The 17,903-nt window shown below is 39.1% G+C and overlaps 1 protein-coding gene across 1 annotated transcript in view; it reads right to left on the bottom strand.

The window, feature by feature from the left end:
- Positions 1 to 16,276, bottom strand: part of exoc4 (exocyst complex component 4) — a 93,960-nt gene extending 77,684 nt beyond the window's left edge. Inside the window, exons 1-8 of the mRNA XM_026326708.1 lie at positions 16,174 to 16,276; positions 15,377 to 15,566; positions 14,902 to 15,096; positions 11,421 to 11,614; positions 9,805 to 9,914; positions 7,798 to 7,898; positions 7,517 to 7,671; positions 3,231 to 3,411 (exon numbers count right to left, since the gene is read on the bottom strand). Coding sequence (XP_026182493.1) covers positions 3,231 to 3,411; positions 7,517 to 7,671; positions 7,798 to 7,898; positions 9,805 to 9,914; positions 11,421 to 11,614; positions 14,902 to 15,096; positions 15,377 to 15,566; positions 16,174 to 16,253 — 1,206 coding nt within the window. The 5' untranslated portion in view covers positions 16,254 to 16,276. The remainder of the gene's footprint in view (positions 1 to 3,230; positions 3,412 to 7,516; positions 7,672 to 7,797; positions 7,899 to 9,804; positions 9,915 to 11,420; positions 11,615 to 14,901; positions 15,097 to 15,376; positions 15,567 to 16,173) is intronic.
- Positions 16,277 to 17,903: the final 1,627 nt, after the last annotated feature.

Raw genomic sequence — 17,903 nt, 5'->3', positions numbered from 1 at the left:
GATAGTCAGCATCCATCCATATTTTTTAATTCAGAGCTCAGAGTTCTTCGTCTGCAGACATGGAGCCACTCATTAAGAATGTGATTTGCACGCTGGTCACACACTCACAACGGACATGACAAGCGGTCACCCAGCCACAAATCTTTCCACAATGCACAAATGCCGAGCTAATTAACAGTCTCACACACAGCAAACAGAACAGCCATCAAGGTCAAAGGGTGATGGACGGGAGTATCCAGAGAATCTCTGGGCCAACATACATTACATGTATGTAAGAATCACTCTTGGCTGTTTTAATAAAGAATGCATGGGGCAGTTTATTTATGGTGACCTTTTATAAACTATATAACCCAGTTACCTGATCATGTATTGTAACTTCCTTCTTGAATAATGAGTGATTCAAAAAAAAGCTTGTGTTTAGACACTTAACTCATTTAACGTACGACATTAAACCAGGCAGGTTGACAGACTGTCTTAATTGTACGATGATGTTACAGTTTTTTTGAAGAGGAATGAGAAGCATATTAAACATTTTTGGACACACACAAATTCCAGTCACTCGATTTCTTTGAAAAAACTGACTGCTTTGAAGAACATGAAAGTTAATGATGGAAAAGAGATGGATAGAGAGAAGTGAAAGGATGTGGTGGTGTACACTTAGAAATGTAAATTCAATAGTACTGTGGATAATTAATAGATATACTCGCACACATTCTATGGAAACCCACTTGAAAAGTTGTGTAGTGGCATTAAAACACTCTAACCAGCATCAATAGCACTGATTACCATCCAGTTTTTTTATGCATGGAGTCAACACTTCAACACTGAAATAAACAACCGACAGAAACATCTGTGGCATTTCTGAACAGGGATTAGACCCAATACATGAATCTTGACTTTCAAGAGCTTGTTTACCTACTCCCCATTCTAAGCCAACCGGGCCTCAGTCACACACGGGTGAATGGCGCCTCTAACTGAGGCCTTGTAACTGGGTGCACCCTGCGTTTCTGTCAGCTCTTGCATCTGTCGGCCGGTACATCATGTGTGGAAAGGTCAAACTGGTTTCTCAACCTCTTGAAATGGTGAAAAAAATAACACCTACCGAAAGGTTTCTGTACATGTCACAGATGTGACCTGTAATAAGTAAGAGGCACAAGACAGACAGGAATTCAAATGATTTAACTGGAAAGGGGAGAAATATAGTCTTCCTGCTCAGTAGCAAAAAGGTAGAGAGAGGTTTTATCATGCACAGCAACAATAAAATCACTACTTACCTGAACCCCTTGCAGATGCTACTAATAAACTATATGACTTTGTCTAAACTGAAACAGCAGGTTAGCCTATAACACTGTGTTAGGAATTAATTATTTATTTTTAAATTACATATTTTACAGGCAGTGGTGCAATATATTTTGGAAAACAAAACAGCGCAATAGATATTGTAATACTGAAGTAAAAACCTCAAAAAAAAAGAGCACAAGATGAAAAAACAACATAAAGAATGCAACCAAATTTGTCCAAAGGTGAGTAGGCTCCTGGCCCTTTATGGGTCTTAAGACATGAGATAAGAACTGGCTCAGTATCCAATAAAATTTAACAGAGCCACTGAGGGAGCAGTAGGAATTTAATTTCTCTCATTGCTGATATGTGATTCTCTAAGACAGAGAGGGCTAAACGAAAGGGGTGAAAGGAAGTGTGGGAGTTGTGAGAGAAAAAGAAAGCAAGATAATGAGATTAAGAAGGAAATTACAAGGAGCAAGAGGGGTTTGCACAAGGTATTGGGAAACTGAGAGAATGTAATACAGAGGCAGCAGGAACGACACTGAAGGAGGAAGGAAGGCGTAAGGGAAATGGAGAGTGAGAGACAAAGACAAGCCAGAGATGAGAGAAATGGAAAGAGCGAAGGAGAAATGGACAAGGGGCCTGCATATCGATACAATCGGTCAGGAAATAATAACACGAGTGAGTGAATAAGAAAACCTCATTTCACGTAATGAGCATTCTAATCAAGAGATTACATTATCTCACATCGCAGAGACGGGAGAGTAGAGCTCCTGGCAACTGGGTGTTGCGTGCTGGGGGATGGCTTAATGCAGAGCTATTACAGTACATGCCTATGCACATTCACACCCACAGAAACACATACCCCACCCCCCAAAACTCCTGTATTTATGCATCAAAGCATGCCAGATGGAAAAAACTAAAGTTACTGGAAGCAAACAGGTCATAGTGCAAGAGCTGGGCACTTTTATAATAAATAGAAATACTGTGCGCATATATATTTTGCACTGATCTTGCTATCAATTACCATGACGACAATGAAATGCGTTCAGGTTCAACAAAATGTGCTGTACTTTCCTGCTCTGAAACACCCTTATAATCTATCTTGTTTATTTATATACTGTACGAAGTAATCCCAAAAAGTTTTTAAGAGTAATGACGAAGCACATCATCTGCTTTGACGGAACCACATTCAGACAACTTTAAGTGTGGTTATACACGTGAAAAAATGCTTTAGAAAATGAAATAAATTAAAATGACATAACTCCTAGTGAAGGAGCATAAGGGAGAATGTTTTTCTTTATTATGAACACAAATACGGGGCGACACAGATACACCAATTGCTTTTAAAAATGAAGACTGCCACAGAACTTCCTTTGAGATTCACCACAGGTTAGCTCAACAGCTGCTCATCCCTTCAACCATTCAAACAGGAGCAGGGAGCAAGAGCCCAGCATAAACACACGCCAATTAACAAACCTAAAATTAATCCAAGCAATCAAGCTTCCCCTGTCATTTTCTCTAGCTACTTCTTGCTGACAGTCTGAATACCATCCATCACATTTCTCTCCTGATCATCAGACTGCAAGAGAAGGTGAATTAAATCAATGTTCTGCAAGAAAAGATAGGAAACTAAATAAAGGAGGGCCAAATCTCCATGGCAGTGAATGAAAAATAAAACTCTAAGGGTATGCCAGCAAGGAAAAACAAAACAACCCTTTTTTTGCTTAGAGAAGGTTAAATTTCCTATAATCTGCTGGACTGAAAGACATGGTTATCAATTTATACCACATTGTTAACTGTTAATATTTATAGATTTAATTCATGTGATATTAATATTTGTTTTAGAGCATGTGTGTATAATCTGCCTCAAATGTGATTAAAAGTGTACTGACCAACATACTCTATATGAATAGTCCGAGCACTTGTCACAGTTGATCAAAACTGACCTGCAACACTGTCTGTATTTTGGCAGAAACGTCCGCCTGCTCGTACAGCTTGATGCCCTCTTCATGGGCCCCACCCGGGCACTGCACCGCAATCTGCTGCAGGTGGGCCAACACCACACTGTGAGCCTGGGCCACTGCATTGAACTTATCAAACAAAAGTTCCAGCAGTTCCAGCAGCAACCTGCAGAGGGAGCCAAAGAGAGTAAAAAAAAAAAATAATAAGACATGGGAACAGAGAGCAGGAGAATGTGGAGTAAAGAGGGAGAAAGAGGAGGGAGTTCACAAGGATTTATGAGAAGTTTGTCATAATCACTTTAGTAGAAATAAAATCTGATGCAGTCTTCATTGTGGGATTTAAACAAATTCAGAAATACAGCATTTCCTATTTGTTTATTTACATGATTTTGTCTTTTACAGTTTAACACAGGGCCATTAAAACAGATGAAAAAACACTGATGCCTCATTCCTCTAATGTGTCACAATAAACAGCATCTAAATTTCCTACTTTCCAACAGCAGTTGCATCAAAAGTATAGTGTACTAATGTGTGGAGATCATACTGCCACAGAACTGCCGCAGCTTCCTGTCATCTTTAAATTTCATTTTACCTCTTTGGTGCTAGTAGAAGAATATACATGAATAAATGAAAAATGTTTTCACCTACATAATCACGGCAAAAAATATGAAACTGCAAAATCTGATATGAAAAATCTGACATGACTTGAGTTTCAAGCAGGCTATTAAAGCTGTTAAAAAGAAAAGATGAGAAATAGTAGAGAGCAATAGATTATAAATCTACCGCTGAGTGCATTTTACATTACCAATTAGGTATTTCATTCCCCTGTTTTCAGTCAATTTCCTATTCAGCAGATACTCAAGATATGTTTCCTGCAGTAATAACCGAGCACCTGGGCTGGCTACTGAACACGTGGTGAGCTGCCCAACTTGGGCTCAAATGAACAGCTCCTCTCATTAGTTCTAAATGGCTCTGGCTGAAGAAGAGAGCGCAACCAGAAACAAACTGACCTTCCACTTGATCTGAGTGCTGCGCTCTGGATTAGAACCTCACAGTTGCCTTATCCGCACTAATGCTTTCATGCAGACTTTGTTATACCTGCTTCCTACACAAGGACAAAGCTTTCAAAGTAAAGGTTACATTAGCTGAGTCTGAATGAGCACACAGTACAACCATGTTAGTGAGTGCACACTTTAGTTTAGTGGAGAAATGACAGTAAATATTAATAAAGACATACTGCTTGTTTAACACTTGTCTTTTAGTAAACTAAAAAAAACATGTTTTGTTTAACTGTAAGCTGTGAAAATTTTAAATATTATATGAAAATGCTAATACTCAAAATCTTGAACTTAATCTATTAATCTTGAGCTGCTCGGAGAATATTTCAGCATTTATTCGAGGACCCCTGCCTTAATGAAGTACAGCAAACCATAAACCATAAAAGCTGTGATTGCTGAAAACAAACCATCCTCTATTATGTATACTCAAAAGCACCAGACCCCATACCTCATTAATGCCAAGTCAATACAAATTACCACCAATTTAAATGCTGCAAGAAAAGAAAGCAGGCTAAAAGTTTTGGGAAGTGGCCAAGGTTTCCTGGGAAGGTATGAGGATAATGTAGAGGCAAGATGGATGTTTCACCAGGGGGCATTTTGGTTGGCTGTCTGTCACTACATTGGCAGTAGCAACGAGTAAATGTTATTAATGGAGAGGAAAGCAGGCACAAATCACTATGAGCTATAACTCGGTGACTGGAAGAGACGCCAAGAGGAGCTGTGAAATGCCAATGGGCGAGGGAATATCTCTCTCGCGTGCTTTCCCTCATGTATAAACATGAAGGACGGACACAAAAAAGGAAACAGCGTGAACACCAACCTTCAGAAATGGACAAACAACACATGATCATGTATGCCTGTACTGAGGTGGACGCACACAAAATTTATAGCTGTGACCTTACCACCTCTTCTTTTTGTTCAGTCTCTGAGCACAATCCAACCACACACACCACTCTCTCTCACACACACACACACACACACAGACGCGTGCGCACACATCCACACACATGGACACAGAGCCCCATCCTCCTCATTATCTCCCAGTGGAGGCCATCCTAATCCATATTGCCTGTTCTTTGAGACCTCACTTCTCATTTCCCCTTAGGATCGAAGCTGACACACATGGCTGATGAACAGTCGGGAAAGACAGCAGGGAGTGCATACATGGACGTACAGTCCCTGATTAACTGACCAACTGTACGACCAGTGAGCACACGTTTCATTTTATGAGGATCATGACAGTGCCCACTTTAGAATATTGTTAGACTGGACAGACACAGATAATTTAATTACTGTAAATAGGGGTTTAGAGAGTGTTTAAAGAATCCTTTAAAAAAATTTAATGTGCCAGGTCGTCCTGTCGTCATACACACATGCACATAGAGTAGAAACACATTCACACAAATTTGCCCCTCATATTCTTTCAATGACCATTCTACTAAACAGGCAGAAAGAAACAGTACATAAAAAACAAATAATCAATCATAAATGAGATTTTCTTGTCTTTAAGTTGGATTTAAAATACTTTCTTTTCAATATCTTTGATCATTCAAGCAGCTCTTCACTTTAAAACAGCTCTCCTTCTGAGGGTTTCAGATTAAATGCAGAATCTAATATTCTATACCAAAAACAAAAAAAAAGAAATAAGACTGTTTTTCTAATGCAAAAAAAAAAAAAGAATTTTCATTTCACTTGCATTTGAAATCTGATGATATAGATAAAAAACGAACAATTCACAGATCAGCGGTGCATGCTAATAACTTAGGTGCATAGTATAGGAGCCTGTAAACCTGTGGAAATAAGATCTAATGAAAGGAGTTGGAAATAAATGAGAATATAAACCTCCAGGAGCAAGCCACACACCACCGTATATGCTGTAAAATACTTAAGTGTTTCCTACTAGTCTGCAGTGCTATAAAATATAGTGTACAATATGCAAGACCATTGTTCCCTGCAAGTGGTACATCGGTTGGAGTTTCCATAGCAACAAGCATTGACTTTAAGTTGAAGTGAACATAGGCAAAACTAGGTGTGTATGCATCCAAATACAAACACACACAAGCCTCTTAAGTCTCACACACACAAGCACACGAAGGCAAACTTAAGACAATCTGTAAGGAGTAGAGCTGGGAATGAGATACATGGTGACCTATTACATTGAGGTCAGATGAGATTCGGCAAGCAGCAGAAGAAGGAAAGCAGACGGGGGGCCAGCCAGAGCATCCCTGACAGAAAACAAGACATTCCTTTTAAATGGTTCAAGCTCAGTGGACTGAGACCTGTGCATCCCAAGTCTGCACACTGTATGTGTATGCCTGCAGGAGCTGACGTGACTGCTTTTAAAATGTAGCAGTCCTCTACGGCAGGTATGAAATAGTTTGTATGTGTATGGGTGTGTTTAACCATCACTTGTCTAAGTTTAAAGCAGCAGAGTATCTGTTTTCATGGTCTGAAGCAGGTGTGTCTCCAGTCCTAGCCTTTACTGTGTTTCATACATGGTTGACTGTCTATGAACACCCTGGGAATGCATTTAAAAATGTTGACTTCTGTCTCAACTCTAAATATACCTAAAAGGTAAACTGCATGTTACACCAAAAATGACTAATGACTAATCAAAGCTGTATTATTACAGTATTTATAAACTGCTGTAAATACTAGTAAGATACTGCAGTAGAGGTTAATAAATTCCTATCAAAACTGTTAATATACAGAACCTTACCTATCTCTGCAGAATGGCCACTTTTTACATAATGAGAGTGGGAAATTGATTTGTAAGGGAATACTAAAACTACAGAAGAATAAGCAAGTAGGCTGCTTCAATAAACGTCATTTGCATAGATATAATATTAAGGAGGACTACAAGTGACAACTTTATTAGGGAGTTTTTCAATGTGTTAACAAAAGCTGCACACTGCTGTTTACACTGATCATTTTTTGAAATATTGCTAATACTACTTATTGTTTTCTTTCAGCATTCACCATTATAATTTCAATAAGAAGAATTGCTCACAGTTCTCACTTCATGGTTATATACTCAGTGCATCCCCTCATTCCCTCTTTATTGACTATTGACATTCAGTTTTCTCTTTTTTTTTTTTCTTCTTTTTTTTTTTTTTACTGATCTGCAGCTCTTCAGGGGATTACTGTCCATTTTTAGCATGCCATGACATTTGAACACAGTGTATTTTCTGCCTCCCTATCACCATACTTTACCTTGGCTGGCTCTCCTGGGCCAGGTTTTCTCCTCTCTGGTAGGCATGGTCTGCTATCTGAGTGGTGGACCTCTTGACAATTTGTTTCAGCTCAGGTTCCAGCCGCTCCATTATAGCTTTGATGGTCTCTGGGATTTTCTTTAGTTTAGCCAGAGCCTAAAAATATATATAGCAAAAACATCACAGAGATACTGAAGTAACAGCACAATAACAGAAAGGTGGATGTAATATCAATGAGCTGTTAAAGGTGTAAGTAGCATTATGTCCATGTAGAATATGTACCTTTATGAGGATGCCCATGAACTCAGCACTGTTTTCCTCTGGGTCCACCTCAGGGAGGTCAGCTTGGTTCAGCTCCCGCACATCCTGCTGCAGCTCACGCACTAAAGAAGATATATATATGCACACAGGTTACAACATACTGTAAATGATGTTTAAATGTTTACAAGCACACAAATCCAATTATTCTGTGATGGATAAAGGTCGAAAGACATTGATGATAAAATACATCTATAAAGACCTGCACTCTTTTCTATCTGCTACGTTTGCTTCTACATTGCTACCTCAACACATTTTTAATAACACAAGACAGTAAAACAGGTACCACCAAAACCACTTTAATATATTACAATCTTCTCTTTCTAATGCAAATACCTACACCAATCCTGTTATCCTCCCCCCTCATGTATCCAGCACATGACTTAGCAGCTAAATTCATGACATTAGCAGCTAAATTGAGAGTGGCAGCATCAAGTGATGCTCTAATTTCCATTAGATGGGCCTTCCAATTCCCCATCAAAGCACGTTAAGGGAGTTAATGTTTATGGCAAGTTAATGGACTTTGGGTGTATTTCCTCTTTTCCTTCATTCCAACTGTAGTTTGTGTAATAATTATGACAATTACTAGCTACAAATGAGGTACTCTAATACTATTACACAAAATGGCAAGCTAGGCCATTGATTGAAGTCGGCTGCTGTGTCGTGACCACGGTTGTTAGCATGACAGTGTACAGGCACTTACCGCCTGGTGGCAGCTAATTGCCTGTGTTCTGTTTGCATAATGTGAGGAAAAGTGTGGGTTAGTTTCTACTTTTAGGCCTATGGGGTAGGTAAATTGAATGGACATTTATTAAATATTAATGATAATTTGTACGTGTGTGAGGTCAGGGCACCAACATAGATGCTGAGTGAATAAAAAGAGGAGCAAAAGACAACGGCAAATTACAGCTGAAATACAAGCTAAATCCAAAGAGAAATGGACAGAGAGACACTACAAGTTTAATTAAACAACTACTGAATGTCAGAAATGTGGGCAGCATCACACCCTTCACGGATAACTTGCTTGTCAGGAGCCAATCATATGCTTGTATTGTTAATTTGTCACTGCTACACTCAAAAGATTGCAGCATCAATAATGCACTTTATGTCTGTGGATTTTGAGTGACATGCCGAGTACAGTGTATAGTGGCCTAGTATCCACACAGCTAAAAATGACAGTTGCTAACTTAGAATGCTAAGAGTGGGTGGTGAAAAAAAGTGCCAGGCTTAATATAAAAACTCAGAAACACCAAGGGAATGCCAAGTTATTGCAGGATTAACTTTTTTCATTATCTTCTTGTTTGCGTTCTTCTGTGCTCTGCCTGGAAGGAATACAGTGCTGCCTCTACGCCCCTACAACCAAGAGAGAATTCATACATTCCCGATTTCAGCTATAGTCCACATTAATAGGCTTGTTGGAGAGCTGGGTTCCAGTTCAGGCCTAATGAATACGGTTCCCCTGCTGTGAGACACTGGGTGACTAACAGTACTGATAGGAGGTACATGATGATTACAATGTTAGCAAGCGAAATGTATATTATGATCATAGCTGAAGATGTTGTGACATATACTGCAGGGAAAAAAATGTGGGCGCATGCCTTTGTGTGATGCTGTGCGTATGTGCAACAAGGCATTATTGTGTATATTCAGTCGTAACTATATGTGTTTGCACAGTCTATATATGTAAGAAGACAATACACACTGATAAAGACTTGCAAATGATGTAAGTCAGTCTGAGGCTAATGACTTGATTATCAGTAAGAATATTGGCCCAGTGAAAATAAAATTGACAAGTGAAATCCACATGCTGTTATCCACAGACAAACAACACTGCTCTGTTGATAACGTTTATCTCTACAGTTCTCCTAATATATGCAATTTTGCTTTCTCACCTTCTTTTTGCCAAGCCAATAACCATATTTTTGTCCATTGTTTCTTACGCCACTATATAATGCGATTGAAGGACCATACCACTACTGGATCCAGGTGTGCTGAACTGTGATGAATCCAAAAGCTTGCGAGGTGTAGACAGGCTGCTGACATCCAGTACAGGCATTGGAGATGTGTCTTTGGCCACGGAGCTATAATGACAATAAAATGATTATCAAGAAACAATAAGCTGTGCTATTACATATTATGATTTTGGTTACATATACTGCTAATAACAATACTGCAGCTTATTACACAGACTCATCTTTATTATGTACTACCATTAAAAAACCCACTAACCTACCCTTCTCTAACAAAACCAATCACCTGTCCTAACAAAAGCGTTGCATCTCTAGGTGAGATTGGTGCTGCTTTCCAATGAGCCATTTATCAAACCTTAAGCCGGAGGTGGAAGCAATCCAGGTCCTTTTAAGTTGGGCAATATAAACACAGTGTGCCTACTAAGTGAGTAGGGTGTATGGAGGCTGGCTTATTGTTAGAGGCGAACCAATACAGGGAGGCCAAGACCTGTCACTGGCTGACCCTTAGTAATAAATCACTGTACCTCACCAACCCACCACCACCATAATTACTGCTCCCACACACAGACACACATAGACACGTGTAAAAGTGCAAACACACTTAAGCTGAATGCCCTACACAGAACACAAGCACATCAATAGTGTTTCTGGAGCCATCGCGCTGCATTATCTTTAATAGGTTGCACGGCCACATCATGAAACTCGGAAACTAGCCTTTGGGTCACGGAGAAATATCTTGCGTTATTTTCCTAGTGGCTGCAAAACCTACTTCATTGTTAGAAGCCTTACAGTTGTCACACAGAAATTATGGATGTTGTATTCTGTCATTTTGTTTATTTACTGCTACTAGTTGGCAACTGATATTGTTTCCCATGTTGGTTTGCTGAAAATCAAACTAAAATACAATGTGAATATTCATTCTGATGTTTTTACTGTAGCAGCAGTCAAAACTGCTGAGAGTAAATCAGGCCTGTTCATTTCTTTGATGTGAAAAGTTGTTCATCTTTGGAAGTTCAGAGCACAATGTACAAACATAAAATCCAAACGTTTTGTCAGTAACTGGCTTGGTTTTGATTCAATGCATGACTGGCAAGTTGCATCTAGTCATTCCAGCAATACAATAACTTATAACAAAGACACATCTATAGATTTTAAACTTCACAAAAATGAAGGTACTTTGAAAATTACATTTCTATTCACTAACAATAGGCAAACCATAAAAGCTTTTCGTACCTCAGGGGAAGCAGAATTTGTTAGAAGACGTATTTCTATAACAGTCTGTGACTTTTTCTCAACTTCACTCCCTCGCTCAATTAATGTGAAGTGAAATTGTGCTTTGCATTTAACCCATCCAAAATGCACACACTCAGCAGTGAATACACACACACACACACACACACACACACACACACACACACACACACTACTGAGACTCGAACCTGCAACTATTAGGTTACAAGTCCAACTCACTATCCATTATGCCATGACTCCCCCTAGTAGTTAGATAATTAGAAACTAAAACAGATTTAAATAAATGAAATAAATTCTTTGCGATTAGGACTGGACGCCCAAAATGGTAACAATATGAAATAATAAATATGAGAAACTGTTCCTTACCTTGGAAGCCGAGCAGCATTTTTGTCCTTGTTTTTGTGTCCCAGGCGACTTGTGGACTTGATGTAAAGGTGACGGTGCAGCTCATCAATGAGCACAAGGTGAATGTTAAGCTTCTTGCTTTGGAGCTCCAGTCGCAGATCTCCAAGCCCCTCCACCTGCAGCAAAGGGCCTTCCAAGGACTCCACGGCTGACACCTGCATATGACATTCCAGCCAAGTACCAGTTAACCTTGGTTACAGCTTTTAACTTTCATAGTGTCTAGTCTGACCACTTTAGCAACTGAAATATGAATTTTTTGTTAGACTAAATCAGTGGCATGTCAACAAAGAAAAACACTACAGGGATCTAAGGTCCATTCTACATGAAGCCACTATGGCAGTAAAATATAAATCACATTAATCACATTAATTACACAACAGGCATTCACTTATTTTAATGATAAATGCTCTCCAGTGTTCCTTGATACTACTACAAAACAGCACAGTACAAATATAAGCCAATTATCTACAGGAAAAATCACTGTGGTGGACCTCATGCATGGTCATATTAAATACTGTCCAACCAACCAACTCCATAAGGGCCATAAAGAGAGTGGAATTTCAACAGGAAATTAAATTTTTCATCCCATTTGCCTGTGCCCTGCTTGTAAAGAATCAGCCCAGACCAACCAAACAGAAATATGATTGTAATGGTAGTCAAATTGGCCTGTCACACTTCTGAGCAAGATTTTTTTGTTTTAAATTCTACCTCCAACTTCAGATGCAAAACAAAAGTTTTTTTCCCTTCAACCAGAACAAAGTTTGACTGCAAATAAAGCTTAATAAGTCCCTCATTTACCCCATTCATTGCAGTCTTCAAGATTCTTAAGTTACTTGATGGCATGTACAAGATGCTCGCTTGTTGCCTACCTCCACCTATAAAAAGTGACTGAAAGGTCACTCCATGTTTACAATGAGTTGATCAATGCTGACAAATAAACTTTTTATTCATTTTCAGTTGACCTCCAGATATAACACAACAGTGCACATTACAGGAAGAAAAGATGTTCCTCCAAAAGGTGATTAAAAATATCCTCACAACCTCCTGATACACACACACACACACACTATTTTTCATTCTCTCTCCCTCCCTTCCCTGTTCCTCAGTTTTCATTAGCAGGAGCCACAGTGGTTGCGGCATGCTCGCAATTAATGAATCTTCATGCCATTAAATAAAGTGTGCCAGTCTGTATGTGAGTATTTCTGTGTATGTATGGGCATTTCTGTGTGTATTTCAAGGGCACCAATGGCAAGATTACAGCACTGTAATATTTGCATGGGCAGGGCAGGCCAGAAGGGAATGGATAGTGGGAGGGAGGACGCTGGGCATGGGGCATGGGGCATGGGTCAAGTGTGTGCTGATGCAAATGAAAGTCACATTAGTGACAAGATGAACTAATGCGCTGCATGATCAGCCCTCTTTGGCTTAATAGAATAACTCAGCATGCCCGCAAGACTTTGCATGTTCTGTTCTGTGCTTGTGTACAGATCTTTCATATGTGTCTGTGTATGATTATATGTGTGTGATTGTATCACTGTAAATCATTTTACGCTTACATGTCTGTGTGTGGGGGAATATCTCATTACCGCTGGGCTGGGATGATAGAGGAAGGCTGGTTAACATCATTAGGGGGCCAGGCCTGTCAGCATAATGAGGGATATGAAACCTCTAGTGAATTTGCTTTGGAGAATTGGAGAGAAGGACAAAGGGGGGGAAACAGAAACCAGGACTGAAGAGAAGAGAAGCAAAGCTCTTGGCTCCAAGGGGAGGTGTCTGCAGTTGTATGTATGCACACCTGGTTTTTGAGATACTACATGAACAAGGGATGGAACGGAAAGAAGAGGACATGAGTTTTTCTGGAACCAAAAACAGTCTTGATTTTAACCAAGCCCATGGGGTCTAAGGCTGCCATTCAATAGCAGACAGACCGCATAGCCTGAATTCTAATTATCAACCCTCGGAGATAAGGCTCTTATACACGCACACAAACACACACATGCACACACACGCGCACAAAATCTTATATAGTACAAGCAATAGTGAAGGTGGGCAAAGCTAGGAAGTGTATCCCTAGCTAGTCTACTCCTGCTGCAGTGCAAGGTAAAATAATAAGATGTATAAATAAGCAAAAAGCATTACAACTTCTGTTGGAGATGGAAAGAAAGGAAAAATAGTAGTAGGATGAGAAAAGAAGCAAAAGAAGGTGCATGTGTAAACCAGGGAGATGTATCAGCACTATGAGTGATAGCATAATGGGAATCAGCACATCAAGGACTCCCAGAGATATGACACAGGCAGGAGAAAATACTGCAAAATTCTAAGTCTTCTAAAATTACACATAAATTGAATTCTCATAAACTTTCTGATAATCACATTTTTCCAAAGGATGTTGTTACTGAAGGTAAAATGATTGAATTTCACCAGTTTCAAGCACAACTAGTTTCTGTTGAGAAATTCTACTTCATTAACAATACACCACATTTTCAAAGATTTCAGCTTTTCAGCCTCAGCTGATTGTATTACTCTGGAGGTCCAATATGACTTCAAGCTATCATTTAGCTCACAAGGCTCACAAGATGTCAAAAGTACAGAAAATGACAAAGAATTGGTGGTCCTGGAATTACCCACACACCAAATATATTATTCCAAGGATGCTATTTTGCCATTTTGTAATCATTACTAACATCCTCTTCTTTGGGTTATGGGTATGGGTTATTTAAAATTGACTTTTTGTATGTTATTTATTCATGATCTGTATAAACATGTCACAAAGCGAACAGCGGAATTAATGCATCCAATAGCATTTTGATATGTAGAGAGAAATAAAATGTGCTTAAGTGAGCTTTTTACATACCAATGAAGATGCACCGTCCTGATCAACCAAAGCACATTTGAAATTTTCCAGACAGAAGCGAAGCGCCCAACTGACTTTGAACTTTTCCCAACCTTTCAAAACACGCTGTACTGACTGAGCACAGGTTGAATAAGGTTGCACTTCTTTCCACCCACACAAAGAGGATTTTTCATGGTCCTTTAAGCACACCATCAAGCCTCTTTTTTTCTACTCCTCCTCAGATAACCCTTTATAGCAAACTAATTATTACCAGTGTCTGAAGGAAAATGTATGGAAGTGACAAAGGAAGGTTGAGAGGAAAGGAAAGGAAAGGAACCACAGAGCCTGGTTGTTTAGTCCTCAATGCCATTCCCTAGCTCCCTTGCCAAGCGTAGTGCAAGACACATCAAAAGAACAAGAGCGTACACATAGACACACACCCGCAGTTCTCTCACTGTATTTAGATGATATTCTCTTTAAGCTGCAGGCCCTGGATTGTACAAAGCCAGAAAGGTATTCTTCAAATGCACGAGAAGCATCAGGAAATCCATCTTAGCATCAACACTTTATAAACACAGGTGTACAACTCTGGCCCATCAGTCTACTCACCAGCCTATCTGTAGCATGAAGGTAGTGCTTGCTTGCCATATAGGCCTCCAACTGTTGAGGCACCTGCTTGATACTTTCAATTTCATCTAGCAGCTGGAGGACATGCTTGTGCTCGATGCCTTCTATCCACAGCTTCCTCAGCTCGTCCCTTTTGCAGTGGAGTAGCATCTTACAGGAGAGGAGGTTTTCCTTCACCTGCAATGAAGAGTGAGTTGAAATCATAAAGTTTGTCTCTGCACATTTTCTTTAACAAAACAATCTCTGCTGCTAAATTACAAAATAAAGTCAGTTCTTAGTCCTGACTGCTCATGCCATGAGTGGACAAAAGTAAATCTGAAGATGAATGGTTACTTTCAAAAATTAATTTTGTGAAGGTAATTTTGACTGCACTTCCTGCTGAGAATATTACTAGGAGTAATATTAGAGTATTATTCAGATTAGTTTCATCCAGTGTCCACACGTTTTTCCTTTCTACCTGTTTGATCTTGTTGCGGGAGCTGGTGATACGCTCTGTGATGCTCTGGTAGGTCCTGATGGCAGTGGTGAGTTCTGCATAATGCTGAACAATCAGCTCATCTAAATCCCTGTCACATGTCTCAAAGGCCTCCTCCAGACGACCCTTCTCTGTCTCCTTGTCCTGTACATCATCACTGCTGGACAGAGTTCTGCAACAAGGGAAAGACACTGTAAGAAATAAGGGCTTCAGGCTGTACTAACCTGTTACAGTCAGTAGCTTTGTTTTCAACATGAACAATGTGCCTTGTAGGTAGTTAGTGTTTTATTTTTGTTTTTGTTTACGCTCAGGTCATAAATAAGCCATGGGGTTTCGCCAAAACAAGCTCTAGTCCAGTCTTTAAAACCCAACAAGTGGTTCACAGGCATTTGTAACCTTTGCTTAAACACAAACACAACAAAACAAAGGCTTGGCGATTAGAAAATGAACTTTACTGTAAAACGGCACAGAGGTTTTATTTAGAATAGTCCGGTTTACTGCACGAGTTATTATTGAGGTTCAGACCAGGTCAAACACATTTTTATGCTGCTCCATAACAGAACTGCCGTGTTAATAATTTACCGACAAATACCATAAATAATAAAATAGTAAATACATGCGCTTTCTTTCATACTGCTAATTAACAATACGGGAAGCAGGTAGCAAATAGCTTTAGCATAAGAGCTAACTGTCAGTCCGTATCTGAGTGCATATCTGAATACAGTGCAAGAGCTGCCGAGGGTTTACCCGCATTGTTAATTTTATATAAAGAACTTTACCTTATGACCGAGATGAGAAGACCAGAAGGGTCTTTGTTTTTGCTAACAGCACTCCTGTATCTCCCTGTATCAGCTGCCATTTTTACAGCTGCGGCACCCAAACAGGAAGGTAAAAGCGTAAGGGTACACAATGGGATTCTGGGAGTTGTAGTCTGAACTTTGAAAGCGCCCACATTTCCAGAGCATCTTTAGTATATGCTGGAATTATGTATGTTTTTTCCATTGTTTATTTTAAAAAATAGGCTATATAGTATTATTATTAGTAGTAGTAGTAGTAGTAGTTTTATATATAATATGCTAATAAGGTAGCATTTTACTGACCAATTACTTGGCAACTTAAGAGAATTTCAAGCATGATCCAGTAATAGTAATGTATCCATAGGTCTATTTTTCTTATAAATATACTTTATGGACCAATCAAATAACCATATTCTGCTTTTTGTTCATTTTTAGTCCTCTGTTCTTAATTGAATTCCATCAGCTATCTCAATCATCTCCATCATGAAGAGTTTCATAGCAAACAGTAAGTGTGTTGTACACAATGTCACAGACAGTGATAATGATTCTAGTTTCTATGTGGTGTTATGATAGGGATTTTTGAATCTAAATTTGCTGTAATTTTCTTCTATACAACACAAGCATCACAATAGAAAAGCAGTTTTATTATAACACTTTCTGCCCATCCTTTTGAGACTTATAGGAAAGGTTGAGCAAAGAAGAAAGCAGAGAGACAATATGTGTCAGTGAGTTAATAGCCTTCCCCATTTAGAACATATAGTGTTGGATTTGGCAAGGTGCTCTTGCGGTGTATCTGTGGCAATCTCTGCTGTACCAGTGAGAATGGAAGAGAGCATCGATTCTAGAGCAAAGGAGGTGGATTCCAAGCAACCTGGGTTCTGATTGATGTGCTGGTGAACTGATGAGATAACATTGTGGATGATCTTTGTGTCGCTTCTAAAACAAAAAAGGTGCAGGGGACACTGTTTTTGTTTTGAGGACCCCTAGCTTTCTAGGTCCAAGTTTAATTTCTTAGGTTCTTATCACCTTACCCTGCAGCCCACGTCTCATCAGTCCAACTAATCTACTGGCCTTCTTTTCTCCAATAACACAGCACCAAGGTTATTTCTTTCAGCTTGATGTGTGCTTGGATGCTAAGTGATTGCTTTGCCCTGTGTGTGGCTTAAATACAAGGGCAATATTGTCTTTGTAGGATATGCTTTTATGATCTGTTCAAATATAGATCTAAATGCAAATGTTGCCTCTCAGTTACTCATTTCTTCATTTAATGATCAGTAAAATATATGTATATATAAATTCTGTAACAGTTCATTTTTAAACACTTTGAATAATGGTCCAACTCCTTCACCAAAACAACCAAGAAAGTGTGGACTAAGATACGGGCAAGACCTAACAGATAAACAAATAAATCATGACTTGATTAATTATCATGAGAGAAATACAATAGAATGATAAGAAGGTAAGGTAAAAACTTAAGTTAAATGCAGTTTTCACCTTTCCTGAAATTAGATAAAGATTTATGACCTAAATGTCACAAAACCAAGGCAGGGAGACTTTGCCAAAAAACAGCAAAGATAAATGAAGTTAAAAGGCTAAAAAGGATGAGTATATAGTACTAGTACTCCCAGAGATATGAGAACATACTTACTCATCTACTTTTTAGGAATGAAATAACAAACTAGTTATGGTCATTTTTATAACTTCTCTATATA

This window comes from Mastacembelus armatus, chromosome 23, assembly GCF_900324485.2.
Source record: "Mastacembelus armatus chromosome 23, fMasArm1.2, whole genome shotgun sequence".
Taxonomy (NCBI): Eukaryota; Metazoa; Chordata; class Actinopteri; order Synbranchiformes; family Mastacembelidae; genus Mastacembelus; species Mastacembelus armatus.
Note: the sequence above shows the minus strand (reverse complement) of the source record. Positions and strands in the feature narration are given on the sequence as shown.